The sequence below is a fragment of the Desmodus rotundus genome, chromosome 1 (assembly GCF_022682495.2).
Source record: "Desmodus rotundus isolate HL8 chromosome 1, HLdesRot8A.1, whole genome shotgun sequence".
In the NCBI taxonomy this organism is placed as follows: domain Eukaryota; kingdom Metazoa; phylum Chordata; class Mammalia; order Chiroptera; family Phyllostomidae; genus Desmodus; species Desmodus rotundus.
This window is the reverse complement of record NC_071387.1, coordinates 96,229,643-96,245,622: the sequence shown is the minus strand read 5'-3', so window position 1 is coordinate 96,245,622 and position 15,980 is coordinate 96,229,643. Positions and strand designations below refer to the sequence as shown.

Sequence of the window (15,980 nt, the reverse complement as noted above, 5' to 3'; positions counted from 1 at the left end):
ACCGATGCTGTGTCCCTCACCATTGCTGTTTTGAAGACTGACACTCCAGCCCAGCTGCTTCCCAGTTGTGGCTTTGTCCTGGTGACCTTTGGCTCCCCTGCTGTCCAGGGCTGAAGGTGGGAGTGTAAGAAGCTCCAATTCCTGGACAGAATGGGGTCATTTTCTCCTTAGTCACTGTCCTCTCCCCTCTCTGCTTCCTAACTGGCTGGGGTGATTCAGAGGTGACTCGGGCACCCCACACACCCTGGATTTTCTGGAAACGGAAAGGGGAAACGTGTTGTATCCCCCAGGAACACACACAAGTAGTAAGGGAGGGGGAAGGTTACGGCAGACCTGGCTGGGGGAGGGACCTGACTCCCCCAGTCCGGCCAAGGAGAGAGAGGCGCTGGGGTCTGTGAAGGGTCTGGGGGGGTGAGGACCAGAGCTTCCTGGCTCCTCCTCCTGCCTCTACTCCATCTCCAGCTGAGCTCTGCAGCCTGGCCCTGGGCCAGCAGCAGGCTCAGCAGGTCCCAGGGGCGTGGTGGTGACCAGTGGTGGAACCAGCGTACATCAGCCAGGCAATCAGCAAGACAGCACAGTTCATGGGGACAGCTGAGCTCGCGGCAGCCGGAACCCAGAGAGGCAGTGCGGCCATGAGCCCTGTGTTGTACTATGCCCTGCCCGCCCTGGGCAGCTATGTCATGCTCTCCATCTTCTTCCTGCGCCGGCCGCGCCTGCTGCACACACCCTGGGCTCCTACCTTCTGCCCCCGCCTGGTGGCCCACCGCGGAGGTGAGCTGGGTTGGGGGAGGGGTAGTGTCAGCTACTGAGGGTGGAATGAGGATAGCAAGCCAGATGCCACAGTGGACAGCAGAGAGGAGTAGGTCTAAGGAGCTGGATGTTAGAAAGAAGGCAGAGACCAAGGTAGGAGGGGAGCAGGGCGGCAGTGCATGGTGTGGAATTAGGAAGAAGAGTCTGTTCAACCTGGGCTGACTGCAGGTGATGAGGCAAGGGGGAGGGGACAAGGAGGGAGGCCAGACCCCAGGGACCCACTGCTGCTGCCCCTCACAGGATCTGGAGAGAAGCTGGAGAACACCATGGCGGCCATGGAAAAGTACGTGCCCCTGCCCAGCCCAGCTGCACAATGCCAAGGGGTGACTGGAGCCCCCTGGAGGCACCGCACAGCCTGCACATCCCACCTTAAACTCTGTCCCACACCCCCCGCCTAAACCTTCCCACCGCACTGTGGTCTGGCCTGTGCTCCACACCTTGCTGACATTTGTTCCCGTAGCTCTGTGGCCCAGCGGGCAGACCTCCTGGAGCTCGACTGCCAGCTGACTCGGGATGGTGTGGTGGTGGTGTCGCACGACGACAGCCTGTACCGCCAGTCAGGAGTGGATAGGGATGTGGAGAGCCTGGCCTTTGAGGTGCGCTTTGCCCCAGCCCCCCACCAAGCCCAGAGAACCTCCCCATGAGCCTCCTGCTCACAAGCTCCTTGCTCTCCCCAGGAGCTGCCCCTCTACAAGGAGGAGCTGGAGGTTTACTTCTCGCCAGGTAAGAGCATGTTACGGCCTCAACCTCTGCCCTCCCTTTTCCCCTAGGACTTGCCCCTCTTCCCCTGGGTTCTTACTGCCACCCAGCCAATCCTTCTCTGATCTCTCTTCCCACAACCTCCCAGGCCACTTTGCACATGGGTCAGACAGGCGCATGGTGAGTCTGGAGGACGTGTTCCAGAGATTCCCTCGGATGCCCATGAGTGTGGAGGTCAAAGGGGAAAATGAGAAGCTCATTCACAAGGTGGTGCTGCAGGCGGGGCGTGGGGTGCGGGGGGGGGGGTGGGGCACGCCTCAAGGGAAGCCTAACTCCCCTTCATCTCTTTTCCTCCTCCTTCCAGATAGCCAGCCTGGTGAGGCACTTTGACCGCAATGAAATCACCATCTGGGCCTCAGAGAAGAACTCAGTCATGAAGAAGTGCAAGGCCGCCGTGAGTCCCTTTTCCCTCTCTGCTCCAGTGGCCCCTTCTCCCAGGCTAGAAGGGTTCGAGGGGTTCTGCAGGATTTGGGGAGGTGAGGTGGTAGAGAAAGGGTGTGAGTAAAGTCGTGCTGGAGGGCACAGGGAGAGTGCATTTAGACCTTGAGGGCTGAGCCAAGATGTGGCTTTGATCCTGCAGGAAAGTAGGGCTTCCTGAACATCCCAAAACTTCCCCTGCGGCCCAAGCCTCTCTGCTACCCAGGAACAGACTGATCCCCCTCTCCCCTCCCCTTCCTCCCAGAACCCTGAGATGCCATTCTCCTTCACAATAAGACGAGGCTTCTGGTTGTTACTGCTGTACTACCTGGGGCTACTGCCCTTCATCCCTATCCCTGAGAAGTTCTTCATCTGCTTCCTGCCCACCATCATCAACAGGTACCCACAGGGTCCCCATCTCCCCTCATCCTCCCCAGGTTTCCAGCTGCTTCTGTCCTCAGAAAAACAGCTCCCTATCTCAAGCTCCATGGTGTAGGGTCCCCAGCTCTCAGCTCCCCTCAGGATGACCCCAAGGTGCTTGGAAGACAGTGGTTCTCACCTAGCATTCATGGATACTAAGGGGACCATAAACCCCCTGAAATTCATTGCAAATGGGTGTTGATGTGGGTGGAGTTTTAGGACTAAAGGTTCATCTATTCATCCATTCATCCAACAAATATTTATTCAATGCCTACTCTTCCAGGTGCAGTTATACTAGTGAAGACCAGGGTGGGTGGGCAAGGCCCTCACTTACAGCCTGGCAGAGGTAGACAGATGCTAATTAATTACAGTATCACTCTCTGATTCTCAAAAGGAAAAGCAAGTGTTTTCCTGTTGGGAGGCAAGGATTAACAAAGTAACATCTGGGTAAAGCATCAGGAATCTGGATACTTCACCAGCTCTCAGGCCAGGCCCCTCCCTTTGCTTTCAGAGAACTTCTCTGTGGTGGCCCCAGTGCTTTCTGCTCCCCTCCATGGTCATGAGGGAAGCTCCCAGCCAGCCCCCACAATCCTTTGCTACAAAGACATCATTATATTATAGAATGTTGTGTACATAACTTTTTATACAGGATTTGCAAACTGTTTTCATGTCCTTTAGCGTAGTTGGGCTTTACTTTGCAGCACCCCCAGAAGGTACAGGAACCATGGCCCCACGGTGCCCATGGAGAGTCTGAGGCTCCGAGATGTTCTGTAACTTGCTCGAGGTCATACAGCTGGAAGTACAGAGCCTGGTCTGCCCTGGGTCTGACTCCAAAGCCTTCCCTGGGACATTGTGAAGAGCCTCTAAAGTCACCCCTGGAGTGGAACAATTAGGGGCAAGTAGCCGACCCATTAAACACCATCTGGTCTCAGGAAGCTGGTCAGACCCAACCAGGAGAATGTCCAGATCACTTGTCCAGCTTGGGAATCAAGCTGGGTTTCAGTCCTGGTCCCAGCACAGACTTGCTACGTGACCTCGGGCAAGTTAAAATAGCACTCCAAGATTCAGTTTCCTCTTCCGTACAACGGTGAGGCGTGGGCACACCCTCAAAGCATGGAGTCAAGGATATAGGAGTAGGATCTCACTGAACAATGGGTGAATTGTTCATCCGGGCAACTGGAAAGGTTCTTCTAGAGGGAGTAGGTTTCACTAGCCAGGGATCACTGCCGCCCCTACTCCCCACCCCTGTGACAGAGACCCATGGAATGACCACGATGTCACCTCTCCACAGGACCTACTTCCCTTTCTCCAGCCCTGTGCTGAACCAGCTGGCAGCTATGGTTTCTAAACGGTGAGGTGGTCGAGAAGGCTGGGTGGAGCATCCTCAGAGAGACCTGCCTCTTCCCTTCTCCTTAGTCCCTCTCATGCTGGCTTTCGCCATCCTCCTCCCCACCAGGCTCATCATGAGGAAAAGTCTGATCCAACACTTGGAGCAACGCGGAGTGCGGGTGAGGCCTGCCCACCACCCCCTCAGTTCACAGCGTGCGCCTGGCACAGCATTCCAATCACAGCTCTGCTACTGACTAGCTGGGCGCCTTGAGTCTTGTTTTCTTCATCTATAAATGGGCATAATGATATATTTAACTCTTCTGGATATGTAACTGGTACTTAGTAAGGGCTTGATAAGAGCTAGCCATTCTGACGATGTACTGAACTGTCCTGATCCCTGTTGAGGGGGACTGGGCAAAGAGAGGAGGGAGAAACCAGCCCAGGCCACCTCCTTCTGCTCCCCTGAGCATCAGCTTTGACCAGGTCATTTAATTAGCAAAACTTTGTTGAGAATATATTCCAGGCACTATGGTACTGAGGACAGAGTAGGGAGTTACCACAGGGGCAGAGGAAGGGAATGAAGCAGGCCATCACGGGGGCAAGTAGTGGACAGAAAGGAAACAGTGTGGCAGTCGGTGGGGTCAGAGAAGGCCTTCTGGAAGAAGTGAGAGGCTGGCCCATGGGAAGGGGCAAGGGAGAGCATCCCAGGCAGGAGGCTCTGCATGTGGGAAGGCCCAGAGGAGCAAGAGGCCTTGGCAGTCTGAGAAAGTGGGAGGGCTTCCACCAGGCTGCAGTCTGGAGGACGCACCACAAGGTGAGCTAGAGAAGGTAGCAGAGGCTGAGGCAGGCACCCAAGGACCTCAGTAAGGAGCTGGGACTTCACTCCAAACGGAAAAGAAGCTTTTGAGGAAAGAGACCTGATCCAGTTGAGATTTGTTGAATGAGAGTCACCCTGGCCACCATGTGGAGAAGTGATTGTGGGGGCCATTGTGGAAGCAGAGTCTCATAAGGAGACCGAGGTGGTAACAGTGGGGCTGGATAGAAGGTAACTCACAGACAAGCCACTGATTAGAGGTGGGGGTAAGTGAGGATGATGAAGCTGTTCCAGATCAGCCCTCCCACCCCTTTGGGCTTCCCCACAACTCCAGGAGGCTGGACCACCGCTCAGTTGTCACATGAAGAAACTGAGAGGTCTAGTGACCTCTGGCAAAGAGTCTGTGACCGGCTCTCCAGGAGGGAAAAAGCATCCTGATTTGAACATTAGATCATTTCCCTGGAGTATACACTTCTGCCTCAGCCGATTTCAGGCCACCAACCCAAAGTCACTGAACAGAGCGGGGAAGAGCTGTGAGGGAGCACATGGTCATAGAGCCTTTTCACTGCACACGTTCACGAGGCATCACCTCCAGAGCATCGGTGATAGGAAAATGTAGTGAAATTATTAGGCTGTCATGAGTTTTCCATTTTTATTATCTTTGCTCTTAATATAGTTTATTGAATTGCAAGTTTATAGAATTTAATATTTAATAATGGCTGTGTTCAAAACAATCTGCAAAGTTTCTGAAAATTTAACAATCAGCTCCCCGGCGTACCACTGCTGGGTGGTATGCACAGAGGAGAGAGCGGACCATGCGGATGCAAGGGGGAGTTCCAGGTAAAGTTGGAAACTACAAGCCCCTCCCTCCCCACTCAGGTGATATTTTGGTGCCTTAATGAAGAGTCGGATTTTGAAGTGGCCTACAATCTGGGGGCCACTGGCGTCATGACCGATTACCCCACAGCCCTGAGGCGCTACCTGGACAACCGTGGGGCCCAGTGAGAACCTCGCCCTCTCCTCTGTTTCTCTTCCCCAATAAACATTTTCTTTTCAGTCCTGCCTTTTTTTTTTTTTTTTTTTTTTTTTTTTTTTTGGAGGGTGGGAGTGGGAGATCCTATTGAACTGCAATCATGGCAGCCCAGACAGTCTAAGTCTGGGGCCCTACCGAGCCTGACCCACTGGTTCCACTGCATTCCAGACCCAGAGTGATACCACACCCTGTGCCAGCCTGGCTTCCACTCTCATCAGGAATGCCCCTTCAGAGCCACAGATAACCATTCCATTCTGAGGCCATCAGAGTGCAGGGCACACAGCAAGGGGCTTGGCTCGCCCCTGTGGACCTCCTCACTTGGCTGCAGAGGGTGGGCGCGGCTGGGACAGCTGACTTCCCAGCAACACCCATCTGCTGCCTCAGCCGATCCAACCTGCCACTCCTGTTTCCTACTCCAGAAGCTCCCGGAATTCCTCAGCCCTCTGGGGCCCTAGTGTGTCATTCACTTAATGAAGCACGAATTTCACAAACGTGTATTGACTACACTAGGCCAGGCTGGATCCTGGGGTCACTGCAAGGAACAAAACAAGTTTAGTGTGGCAGACATGGTTAAACACTCAGCAATGAGAAAGGGAAAGGGGGAAGCCTGCAGCAGACACCAACTCAGCCTGGAGGGACAGGGGCATCAGAGGAGCCTACCAGGAGGGGGAGGTGAGGCTCAATGGTAGGAACTGGCTCGTTCCCAGGCTCTGGCTTGGAGGGTCTAACACCGGTGGACGCCTTTAGCTCTTTATTCCAGGAGTCTGTCCCTGGCATCACGGCCAAAGCCGTGGACTCAGACCAAAGTGATAATCCCAATTTTGCCTCTTATCATCTGGACGATCTCGAGCGAGCTGCTAAACCTCCTTGGACCTCGGTTTCCTTGTAAAATGAGAACAATAGCAGAAGCTGCCTCAGGATTTGCTGCGGAGACTAAGTGAGGCACGGGCGGTGGGTAACGCAGATAATTATGACTATTGTGTCCCCCGGGGGCGTGCATCCAGACACGTCCCCCTCCTAACCCCACTCCGGCCAGGTACCTCAGACACCTGCCCCTTCCAGAGCCGCCGGAGGCCAGAGCGGCAACCGGATTCGGGCCCCGCCGGCCGGCTGGCGGGATTGCCGGCCACAGCCGCATTTCCGGGCCGGCCCCAGCCGGGCGCAGGGGGAAGGGTAGCCCAGGCCTGCGCTGGCCGTTGTGTGACGCGCCCCCTCATTTGCATGCTGTGCGCCGATTGGCCACGGCGACCGCCGGGACTAGGGGCCGGCCCCCTCCCCCTCCCGCCGCAGCGACGGCAGCAGCTGGTCTCGGTGTAAACAAGTCGCGGCGACTGGGAACCCGGGCCTGGGGGGGGACGGCGCCCACCAGGAGCGCCCCCTACTCCCAGGCCAGCCACCCCGGAGGATCGGCTCCCGGGCGCCACGGCAAGGTGAGGACCGCATCGTCAGGGCTGCGCGTCGCCCCGCGCCCCCGCCCGCCAGTGAGGACTGCCCCCTTCCCCGGCGCCCGCTCCCCACACCCGCGCCCCAGGTGAGCCCCGCGATCTCAGGTAAGTTTCCGCGCATGCAGTTACGAGTCCCTCGGTATAGACAAGGCCTCAGCGTCCCTAGGTAAGAGACCTTCCCCTCCTCGGTGACCCTCCAACTTCAGTGAGGCCTCCAGCCTTCTCCAGGTGAGGGACCATCTTCCCAGGTGAACTCCCTATACCTTAAGTGAAGTCGCCCCCTAGCTCCACACTCCACAGTTCGGATGAGGTCCTAAAACCCATCCAATTCCTCACCCTTCCAAGCTTCCCTAAATACAGAACTGACAGCTCATCCACTCTAAAGCCCCTTCTTCCAGTTTCAATTGCCAGGTCACCAGGGGTGAGGCCGAAAGCGGGTGGGTGACTCATCATGGGCTCCTCCTAGCCTCAGTTTCCCCACTGATGCAACTTGAGGCCTCCTCAGTGAGTCAAAACTGAGCCGGCTCTGGCCCCTGGAGAGGCTGCTGGCTCTGGGGAGAGGAGGCAGCAGCCAAGTGTGACAGGGAGAGTCCCCGTGGTCCTGGGCGGGGCTGCATGTGTGTGGCTGGGGTCCTGACGATCTACTCACTCCCTCCTTGACAGGCACTGGGCTCTCTTTGCTCCCCGTGGGCTGCTCCCCGAGTGGGGCCATTGCCTGCAGCCCCCGCCATGGTGCGGATTTCAAAGCCCAAGACGTTTCAGGCTTACTTGGATGATTGTCACCGAAGGTATAGCTGTGCCCACTGCCGTGCTCACCTGGCCAACCACGACGACCTCATCTCCAAGGTAACCAGGTCACAGCTGGGGCCGCAATGGGAGGATAGAGGGTGTGCTTGGCAATTCTCCACCAATAAACCTAACCCCCTCCTCTCTCCCTTCCATCCTTTAGTCCTTCCAAGGGAGTCAGGGGCGTGCCTACCTCTTCAATTCTGTGTGAGTATTCGGCCTCCCTTCTTTTCTTTCCCTGACCTCTACTGTGACCTGTGACCCATGGCATCATGCTGAGACTCCCAAAATCCCCTGGTTCAGGCAAGAAGCTAAGGACAGACACTGCTGGAGACAAGCTAGAGGTGGGCTTTGTGTTGGGACCCTCCCTGGGACTGCCCCCATATCCCCACAGGGTGAACGTGGGCTGCGGGCCAGCCGAGGAGCGGGTGCTGCTGACAGGCCTTCATGCTGTCGCTGACATCCACTGCGAGAACTGCAAGACCACTTTGGGCTGGAAATATGTGAGTCAGTGACCTCTGACCCGAGGCTAGCCTTTGACTTGACCTCACATCACAAGCAGTTATCTGATAATCTTTCAGAGTGTATAGGCCCAGCTCACACAAATCAAACAGTCTTTTCATCCCCTGACCATATTTTCTTCTCTCACATCCTGCAAAGCCTTTTAGAATTTTTCTCTTAACCTATCCCTCTCCTCACAGGCACAAGCATCCCCATTTTAGAGATGATGATATAATCTGAGTTACCATTTAATGAAGGCTTATTGCTATACACTATTATGTGCTCGGCATATACCATTATATCATTCAGTCATTACAACAATCCTGTAGGTAGAGTCTATTATTATCTTCACTTTACAGAAGAAGAAAGGCCCAGAGATGTTAGGTAACTTGCCCAAAGTCACACATCCAGCAAGTAACAGAATAGGGACCAGAATCCTACTTTGTCTTGTTTTTAACTCTAAATCCTTGACCCCAGCTTCTATTACAATTCAGAGGATCAGAAACATTGCCTAAGACCCCACAGCAACACAGAGCTTGGATCCATGCCCCTCCTTTTCCACTGCCCTCATTGCCAGTGCTGCTGTCCAGGGTCTGATTTCACTACTCTGAGTCTCATTTCCTTATCTAGCAGTGGAGGATAAAGCCACCACCTGGCACCCAAGATTGTTATGGGGATCAGATTAGATGCAAGAAAAGAAGATGCTCTTGGGAAACTGCAGTTGCTTGGAGCCGTGGTGCCTTGGTGATGTGGATGCCCCAGGCAGAGATAGGCAAACGGCCCTGACCTGAGTTCACCCCTGGTTCTGCCACAGATTTGCTTTGTGTCCCTGTGCAGGTGACTTGGCTTCTCTGGACCTCTGTAAAATAAAGAGGTGGCCAGTTTAGAGGTCAAAAACCTAAATGCTTGCAGGGCCAGCACTTTTTTGCACTGTGGATCTGCAAAAGGGGTAACATAGATTGGGGATGTGAGGAGAGGGGCAGTCTGTGCCATGCTGGAGTGCGCATGGCCTGCCTGTATGCTAGTATTTCAAAGTTTTTTTTCCTAAGATTTTATCTACTAGATAAAGGGAAGGGAGGGAGAAAGAGAGGGAGAGAAACACTGATGTGCAAGAGAAATATCCACCGTTTGCCTCTCCCATGCCCCTAACTGGGGACCTGGCCCACAACCCAGGCATGTGCCCTGACTGGGAATTGAACCAGTGACCTTTCACTTCGCAGACCGGCACTCAATCCACTGAGCCACACCATCCAGGGCTCAAAGTTATTTTTATTAAACTCTCTGCTGGGCAAACAAAACACACATGTAGGCCAGTATTGGCCCTCAGGCTTCCAGTTTGTAATCCCTGGATCTTGTAGAAATTTCTATGTCATCATTGTTGAAGCCAACATTAGTACTTAAAAAGTGCCCATGATTCAAAGTTGTGTGTATCCCGTTAGTGAGAAACTCAGCCCTGGCACTTACCAGCTGTATGCCTGTGGGCAGGTGGTTTGGATTCTCTGGGTGACAGTTTTCTCATATATGAAATGGGGCCAGTCATATCCATGCCCCAACCCCTGTCCCTGTGGGTAAGGCCCTTGCTCTGGGGATGACAGCCTCTCCCCTCCTTTCAGGAACAGGCCTTCGAGAGCAGCCAGAAGTACAAAGAGGGGAAGTACATCATTGAACTCAACCACATGATCAAAGACAATGGCTGGGACTGACCCCTGCTCTTTCTGCATGTGGCTCCAGCCCGGCCGGGCCGCCAGGGAGCGCCACTGGCTTCCCTTCGCTGCCAGAAGGGAGCTCTGGACCCTGAGAACCCCTGCAAAGGACGGATCCAGCTCCTATACTTATATTTTACTGCATGCACTGTGACCTTGGGGGGAGATCAGAAGGTGGACGACACCCCCCCCCCCACCTCCCTGCGATCTGGCTGGCTTGGATCTCATTTTTTAACCTCTTCCTGCCCCGCCTATCCTATAGATACGGCCTGTGTGCTGTTCTCAGAGCCCAGTGCACCATCTGCCCTGTGAACTCCTCCCACTGGGCCCATCTTACCGCACGCGTGTCTGCTCCCCTTGTTCTGTAGCGTTTGTATATAATAAAACAATGGAGTGGAGACCGCCCCAGGCTCGTGTGGAATCAGAGTGGGGGATCTCAAGTGCAGATTCCTGCCTCTATAGACCCGTCCCGTTCTGAGCCCCAATGAGGCAGCGGGTAGGCACTGCGGTCAAAGGTGGCCGTCTGCGCTGCTGGGGCCTGGCTTCAGTCATCTTCTGTAGGACCCAGGAGAGGTCGTAATTCAGGAGCCCACTCTGGCTCCCTAGACCTTGACCTCAGCTGATCTGCGTCTTCTCAGCTTTAGCGTTTTGCTATCGCCCAGGGGCAACTCTCCGACTACAACTTCCAGTGGCCCCAGCGGCATCTCTCGGTCTTCCCCGCGCCCAAGTGGGCGCTGGGCCTGCTGGGAAGTGTAGTTCTCAGGGTTCCCCAGCATGGGACCTTCTGGGAAACTCAGGCGCCAGCCAGTCAAACTGTAGAGCTGTGGGGACCTCTAAACTTTTGAGACTTGGATGAGGGTGGAGAATGAGAACCAGAAGGACGTCAGGGTTCGGCTTTCAGCTGCGCACTCCAGTGCTCTGTGTAGCAATATGCTCAGGCTGCATGCCTCCAGCCCTGCTCTTTCCCTCTAGTCGTGCTTGTCCCTCCACTCCCCGTCCTCCAAGTGAATGGGGGGCGAGAGTGGGGGCGGGGGGGGGGGGGAGGAGGTGGGTCACCTGCCAGAAAAGTCTGAGGCTCCAAGGTATGCCACAGGACTCCAGGCTCCAACTCAGGGTCCAGGCCCCGCCCCTTCAGTAGCTTATCCCTAGCTGGGGCTCCCCCCGTGGGAACGGGGACCAGCTGGCCGGAAGCGCCAAACTGCATCCCTGTCCAAGCCCCGGGGATCAATCAGGCCGAGGAGTTAATTATGTAATGAGGGGGCAGGGGGTCGAGGCTAATGTAGCCTTGGGGGGAGGGGTGAAAAGGAGGGTACCCAGGTATCCGGCCCCCTCTGGGACCCCTTCCAGGCCCCAGGGGTCTCCACCCCAGCCCAACTCCAGGGCCTCAAAGAGGGAGGGGCTGTGATGCTGGGTCTGGAGGGGGCTGAGCTGTGAGCTATAAAGCGGGGTATCTCTCAGGGAACTCTAAGCAGCGTGTCCTGAGGCCAGACTCCATGTATCATCCAAGAGAGTTGTACCCTTCACTGGGGGCCGGCTACCGTCTTGGGCCCCCCCAGCCAGTGGCCGATTCCAGCTTCCCGCCTGCCCTGGCAGAGGGCTACCGCTATCCTGGTGAGCTTTGGGGTGAGCTCCTATGTAGGGACTTGGGGGAGGTTTTGGGGCTGGCTCCTCATTCTCCCCCCATCTCCAGATTTGGACACCCCCAAACTGGATTGCTTCCTCTCGGGTATTGAGGCTGCTTCCCGCACCCTGGCTGCTCCCCCACCGCTGCCCCCTCTGCCCCCAGCACTGGGCACTGAGCCGTCTCCCCCAGCCCCAGAGGCCCTTCATTCACTCCCTGGAGTCAGCCTGAGCCTGGAGAACCAGGACCTGTGGAAAGAGTTTAATTCCGTGGGAACAGAGATGATCATCACCAAAGCTGGGAGGTGAGGTCAAATGACCCAGTAGATTTCTGGTGGGGGCCTCTTGGGAAATGCAGAGTTTCTGGTGAGGGGGCTAGGTTAAAGAGTTTGTAGTGGGGCTAGAGCTCTGCCTAAGTTCAGAATGTGACTGAGGCCTGGGTTACTCAGTGACTAGATCAGGGGTCATGTGGTGGAGTCTGTTTAGTCTGTGGCTGGTTTAGGACCAACCTATAGCAAGGGTCATAGGTCGGTCTGGGCCATGGTCAGAAAGTCTGGCTGGGTTATAACTTAGATGGTCAGTCTGTGGCTAGAGTTGGGGTTCAGACTATGACTAGGGTCAAGGGCCAGCCAGTGACCAGCATCAGGAAACCTAGCTAGGATCGGAGTTAGGGTTAGAGTCTGTATGTGACTAGGTCCAGAGTCACCCTTGTGGCAGCAATATGGTCAGTGTGTGGCCTTGGTTGGAGTGGGGGTGGGGGTCTTTATCTAGGCCTAGAGCTCAGCCCCAGTGGTATCTTCAGCCCCAATGAAAGCAGGGCTTTTTTTTTTTTTTTCCTCTGAAGCAAGTTTGTCCAGCAGCTGTAGATTCTGGTGCTGGTTATCAGGTGAGGAGGCTCCTGGCAAGATTTCCAGGGGAAAAGTGTGTCACCCCTGCTTCTGCAAATGGATTTTGAGGGGCCAGGAGTCAGGGAGTCTGAGCTCTGACCCTGGTCAGATCATCTAACTTGTCTCTTGTGTTTCCTGTCTATAAAAATGGGATGAAATAAGTTTCCAGACCCTGCCCTCAGGTCTAACTCCAGCTTGAATGTTCTTTGACAAAACACTGCGCTGGTGGCCCTGACCCCTTGCTAGTGTTGTACCTGCCTCTGGCTGGGGGGTTGTTCCACGCCTCTCCTATCTTCTCCCCCATCCAGACGTATGTTCCCTGCTTGCCGAGTATCAGTCACTGGCCTGGACCCTGAGGCCCGCTACCTGTTCCTTCTGGATGTGGTGCCAGTGGACGGAGCTCGCTACCGCTGGCAGGGTCGGCGCTGGGAGCCTAGTGGCAAGGCAGAGCCGCGCCTGCCTGACCGTGTCTACATCCACCCTGACTCTCCTGCCACTGGTGCTCACTGGATGCGGCAGCCTGTGTCTTTTCATCGTGTCAAGCTCACCAACAGCACACTGGACCCTCATGGCCACGTGAGGCCCAGGCTGGAACCTCAAGGTGGGGGGTGGGCTTGGGGCCCAGGGCAAGGGGTCACTCCTGTTTCTTCCCTCCCAGCTGATTTTGCACTCCATGCACAAGTATCAGCCCCGCATACACCTAGTGCGGGCCGCCCAGCTTTGCAGCCAGCACTGGGGGGGTGTTGCCTCCTTCCGCTTCCCTGAGACCGTGTTCATCTCTGTGACAGCCTACCAGAACCCACGGGTGAGTGACCCTGCTTGAGGGGGAGTGTTTTGTCTTGTGTTGGTGGCAGCCTATACATATAGCATGCCCTTAAAGAAACTTACTCAAAATCAAGTTCACACTGTAGTCACTGGCAGAGCGGGTACGGCCCGGAAAACAAGGGCCCTGATGTCACCAGGGGTGGTGGGTGGTGGCACTCTGCCCAGGCTGCAGGAGCTTTGACTCTGAATGTGTGCCCCCAGATCACACAACTGAAGATTGCAGCCAACCCCTTTGCCAAGGGTTTCCGGGAGAATGGCAGAAACTGTAAGAGGTGGGCACCATTCATTCATTCACTTGTTCATTCAACAAATGTTTAATTGTCCACTATGTGCCAGGCACTGTTTATTCATTCATTGATTCAACAAATACTTATTTAGCACCTACTATGTGCCAGGCACAGTTCTAGGCACAATAGCTCCTTCAGTAAATAGGACAAACCAAAGCCTTGTTCTCATGGAACTAATACTGTGTGGGCAGAGTAGACAACAGGATAAATAATATATATTAGGGATAAGTTCTAAAGATAAAAGAAATAAAGCACGGAAGGAAGACAAGAACTGAGACATTAGCTAAGATGCCTGGAAAGGCCTCACTGAGAAGAGACATTTGAGAAAAGGCCTGAAGGAGTACGGAAGGGAGCCATGTGGGCGTTTGGGAACAGCACGCCAGGGTCTGGAACCAGCGTGTGCAAGGGCGCTGAGGTGGGAACATGCCTGTGCTGTGCCTGCAGTGGCGTGACGGAGGGGAGGCTTAGTTAGGACCTTGGCTTTTATTCTGAGTACAACCTGAGCTGGCCCTTGCCCTCTAAGCAGAAGATTACCCCAACCGATGGAACAGGGTAACCTGACAAATGTTGTCAGAGAGGGTATGGTGCTGTGGGAGGTCAGAGGACTTCTTGGGGGAAGTTATATGTGAACTGAGCCAAGGATGAGTTAAGCAGGTGAAGAGGAGCCAGAAAAGGGGCCTGAAAGGCAGTGGAGATGGCCAGAGAGAGAAAGGTGGGATGAGCCTAGCTGCTTCAGGTTTCCATTGCCTCTAAATAGGAAACCATCAGGAAGTTCTATGTGTAGAGTAAGTCCCACCTCTGCTACTTTCTAGTCATTGAACTCTCTGGCCTTCAGTTCCTTCCTCTGTAAAATGGGTATAATAATAAAACCTACCTAATAGGGTCCCTGAGAGGGTGAATGCCTGGCACCTGGTGCTATTACCATCGTATTTCCCAGGGAGCGGGATGCGCGTGTTAAGAGAAAACTGCGGGGCCCAGAGCCAATAGCCACAGAGGCCTATGGGAGTGGAGGTGAGTACAGTCCCAGTGGTGATGGGGCCAAGACTCAGATACTGATCCTCCTTAGCCCAACCTGCTTCTGCTGCCCCCCTAGATGCACCAGGTGGTCCCTGCGATTCCACACTGGGTGGAGATATTCGTGAGTCGGATCCAGAGCAGGCCCCAGCACTCAGGGAAGCTGCCCCTGCCCCAGCTCCTCCATGTGGTAGCTCCAGTGCTGAGGCCTACGTTCTGCACCCTGCAGCTTTCCATGGGGCCCCCAGTCACCTTCCAACCAGGTGAGTGGGACAAGGGCACAGGGCTGGGTTGTTCCAGTTTGGGGGTCCCTCTCCTGATACCTTTCTCCACTTCAGGAACCCCAGCTTTCCTCAGGCTCCAGACTCTGGGTGCCCGGCACCCTACTCAGCAGCATCCCTAGAACTGCAGTCTGGGCCAGGAGGCTCAGGATACCCAGCAGCTGCACACCCAGCACCCTTTGCCTCCCATTTCCTCCAAGGGGGCCCCCTGCCCTTACCCTACCTTGGGCCCGGGGCCTACCTTGATGTGGGCTCCAAACCTATGTACTGAGCCATTGCTAGGCCCCTCTGCCTGCCTCCCTCAGTCTTCCACCTCGAACTTCCAGTTCCCTTCCCCCAGGCCTATAGCTCCCTCACTTCTACTGGCCCCACCCCCCCACACCAAATGGCTGCCTTGGGCCTCCTCCACCCCACTTCACACTTTGACTTCATTCCCACCCCCCTCTGGCTTCAAAGCTCTGGCTAAGCTGCTGGGAGTCCAGCTGGGGCCAGCTTCCCCTTCCCGACTTTCACCTCGGTGTGAAGAGAAGGAGGCTCTGCCCAGCCAAATGGGGCCTTGGGCCAGCACTGCCAACGCCTGGGCTTCACCCTTGGGCTCAGCTGGTCCTATCTCCTTGCCCCAGTGTGAGCCACACAATCTGCTCTCAGGACCAGAATATTTTTGTTAATAAAACTGAAAAGACTAAGTGCTCTGAAAACATTGGGCTAATGGTTGTCCCTGGGAGGGACTGTGTGAGCAAAGGCTTTTGTGGGGAGACCCTACCCCAATCTAGACTTGCCATTTCCAGCTGCTTGACCTTGTGCACATGCACAAATCCACCTGCTCTGGGCCTGGTTCCTCTTCAAGAAAAGAGCAGAATCAATGTCCTGAGACACTCACTGTTTTGAGAATTAAACAGGGCTGTCTCTGAGAACCCAGCTCTCTACCCAGAACTGTCAGTGGGTGGGAACCAGGAGGCTCTGGGCAAGTGAAATGGCCTGAGGCTCACCTTCCTGTGGGCACCGAGGCTCTAGGGCAGTCACAGTCCTGGTGTCCACCCCAGTCCCAG

General features: G+C 55.2%; 3 protein-coding genes across 7 annotated transcripts; all 3 read left to right on the top strand.

The window, feature by feature from the left end:
* The first annotated feature begins 118 nt into the window (after positions 1 to 118).
* GDPD3 (glycerophosphodiester phosphodiesterase domain containing 3) lies at positions 119 to 5,605 on the top strand. Of its 3 annotated transcripts, none has more exons than XR_011651401.1 (10): positions 119 to 771; positions 1,051 to 1,093; positions 1,271 to 1,406; positions 1,488 to 1,533; positions 1,658 to 1,776; positions 1,874 to 1,963; positions 2,252 to 2,385; positions 3,108 to 3,301; positions 3,698 to 3,757; positions 3,863 to 3,914. XR_011651401.1 is itself a non-coding variant. In XM_045195419.2 (10 exons), the coding sequence occupies exons 1-10, from the start codon at positions 582 to 584 to the stop codon at positions 5,552 to 5,554; spliced, it is 909 nt and encodes a 302-aa protein (XP_045051354.2). In that variant the 5' UTR covers positions 119 to 581; the 3' UTR covers positions 5,555 to 5,605. The 3 variants fall into 3 exon arrangements, 2 of the variants coding, with proteins under 2 accessions (XP_045051354.2, XP_024416232.2); XM_045195419.2 differs by lacking the exon at positions 3,108 to 3,301 and adding an exon at positions 5,429 to 5,605 and having other exon boundaries at positions 1,658 to 1,689; XM_024560464.3 differs by lacking the exon at positions 3,108 to 3,301 and adding an exon at positions 5,429 to 5,605.
* Positions 5,606 to 6,854: 1,249 nt separating this feature from the next.
* YPEL3 (yippee like 3) lies at positions 6,855 to 10,420 on the top strand. 3 transcript variants are annotated; one of them, XM_045195421.3, is made up of 5 exons: positions 6,855 to 7,113; positions 7,691 to 7,873; positions 7,977 to 8,020; positions 8,208 to 8,316; positions 9,928 to 10,420. In XM_045195421.3, exons 2-5 carry the CDS (start codon positions 7,757 to 7,759, stop codon positions 10,015 to 10,017), a joined length of 360 nt encoding a protein of 119 aa, XP_045051356.1. In that variant the 5' UTR covers positions 6,855 to 7,113; positions 7,691 to 7,756; the 3' UTR covers positions 10,018 to 10,420. The 3 variants fall into 3 exon arrangements, with proteins under 3 accessions (XP_045051356.1, XP_053782988.1, XP_024416325.2); XM_053927013.2 differs by having other exon boundaries at positions 6,880 to 7,012; XM_024560557.4 differs by having other exon boundaries at positions 6,995 to 7,132.
* A 1,054-nt stretch (positions 10,421 to 11,474) lies between these two features.
* On the top strand, positions 11,475 to 15,202 carry TBX6 (T-box transcription factor 6). Its single transcript, XM_024560556.3, has 8 exons — positions 11,475 to 11,628; positions 11,708 to 11,942; positions 12,833 to 13,100; positions 13,183 to 13,329; positions 13,551 to 13,621; positions 14,574 to 14,647; positions 14,730 to 14,913; positions 14,989 to 15,202. Exons 1-8 carry the CDS (start codon positions 11,511 to 11,513, stop codon positions 15,200 to 15,202), a joined length of 1,311 nt encoding a protein of 436 aa, XP_024416324.1. The 5' UTR covers positions 11,475 to 11,510.
* The last annotated feature ends 778 nt before the right edge of the window (positions 15,203 to 15,980 follow it).

What these genes read in the sequence shown, in the direction of transcription:
- YPEL3 (XM_045195421.3), top strand. Translation starts at nt 7,757, where the DNA reads ATGGTGCGGATTTCAAAGCCCAAGACGTTTCAGGCTTACTTGGATGAT. An exon ending in ACGACGACCTCATCTCCAAG is followed by an intron (nt 7,874 to 7,976) that starts GTAACCAGGTCA and finishes TCCATCCTTTAG; the next exon opens with TCCTTCCAAGGGAGTCAGGG. An exon ending in CCACTTTGGGCTGGAAATAT is followed by an intron (nt 8,317 to 9,927) that starts GTGAGTCAGTGA and finishes CCCTCCTTTCAG; the next exon opens with GAACAGGCCTTCGAGAGCAG.
- GDPD3 (XM_024560464.3), top strand. Translation starts at nt 582, where the DNA reads ATGGGGACAGCTGAGCTCGCGGCAGCCGGAACCCAGAGAGGCAGTGCG. An exon ending in GGAGGTTTACTTCTCGCCAG is followed by an intron (nt 1,534 to 1,657) that starts GTAAGAGCATGT and finishes ACAACCTCCCAG; the next exon opens with GCCACTTTGCACATGGGTCA. An exon ending in TGAAGAAGTGCAAGGCCGCC is followed by an intron (nt 1,964 to 2,251) that starts GTGAGTCCCTTT and finishes CCTTCCTCCCAG; the next exon opens with AACCCTGAGATGCCATTCTC.
- TBX6 (XM_024560556.3), top strand. Translation starts at nt 11,511, where the DNA reads ATGTATCATCCAAGAGAGTTGTACCCTTCACTGGGGGCCGGCTACCGT. An exon ending in CACTGGACCCTCATGGCCAC is followed by an intron (nt 13,101 to 13,182) that starts GTGAGGCCCAGG and finishes CTTCCCTCCCAG; the next exon opens with CTGATTTTGCACTCCATGCA. An exon ending in CCCAGTCACCTTCCAACCAG is followed by an intron (nt 14,914 to 14,988) that starts GTGAGTGGGACA and finishes TCTCCACTTCAG; the next exon opens with GAACCCCAGCTTTCCTCAGG.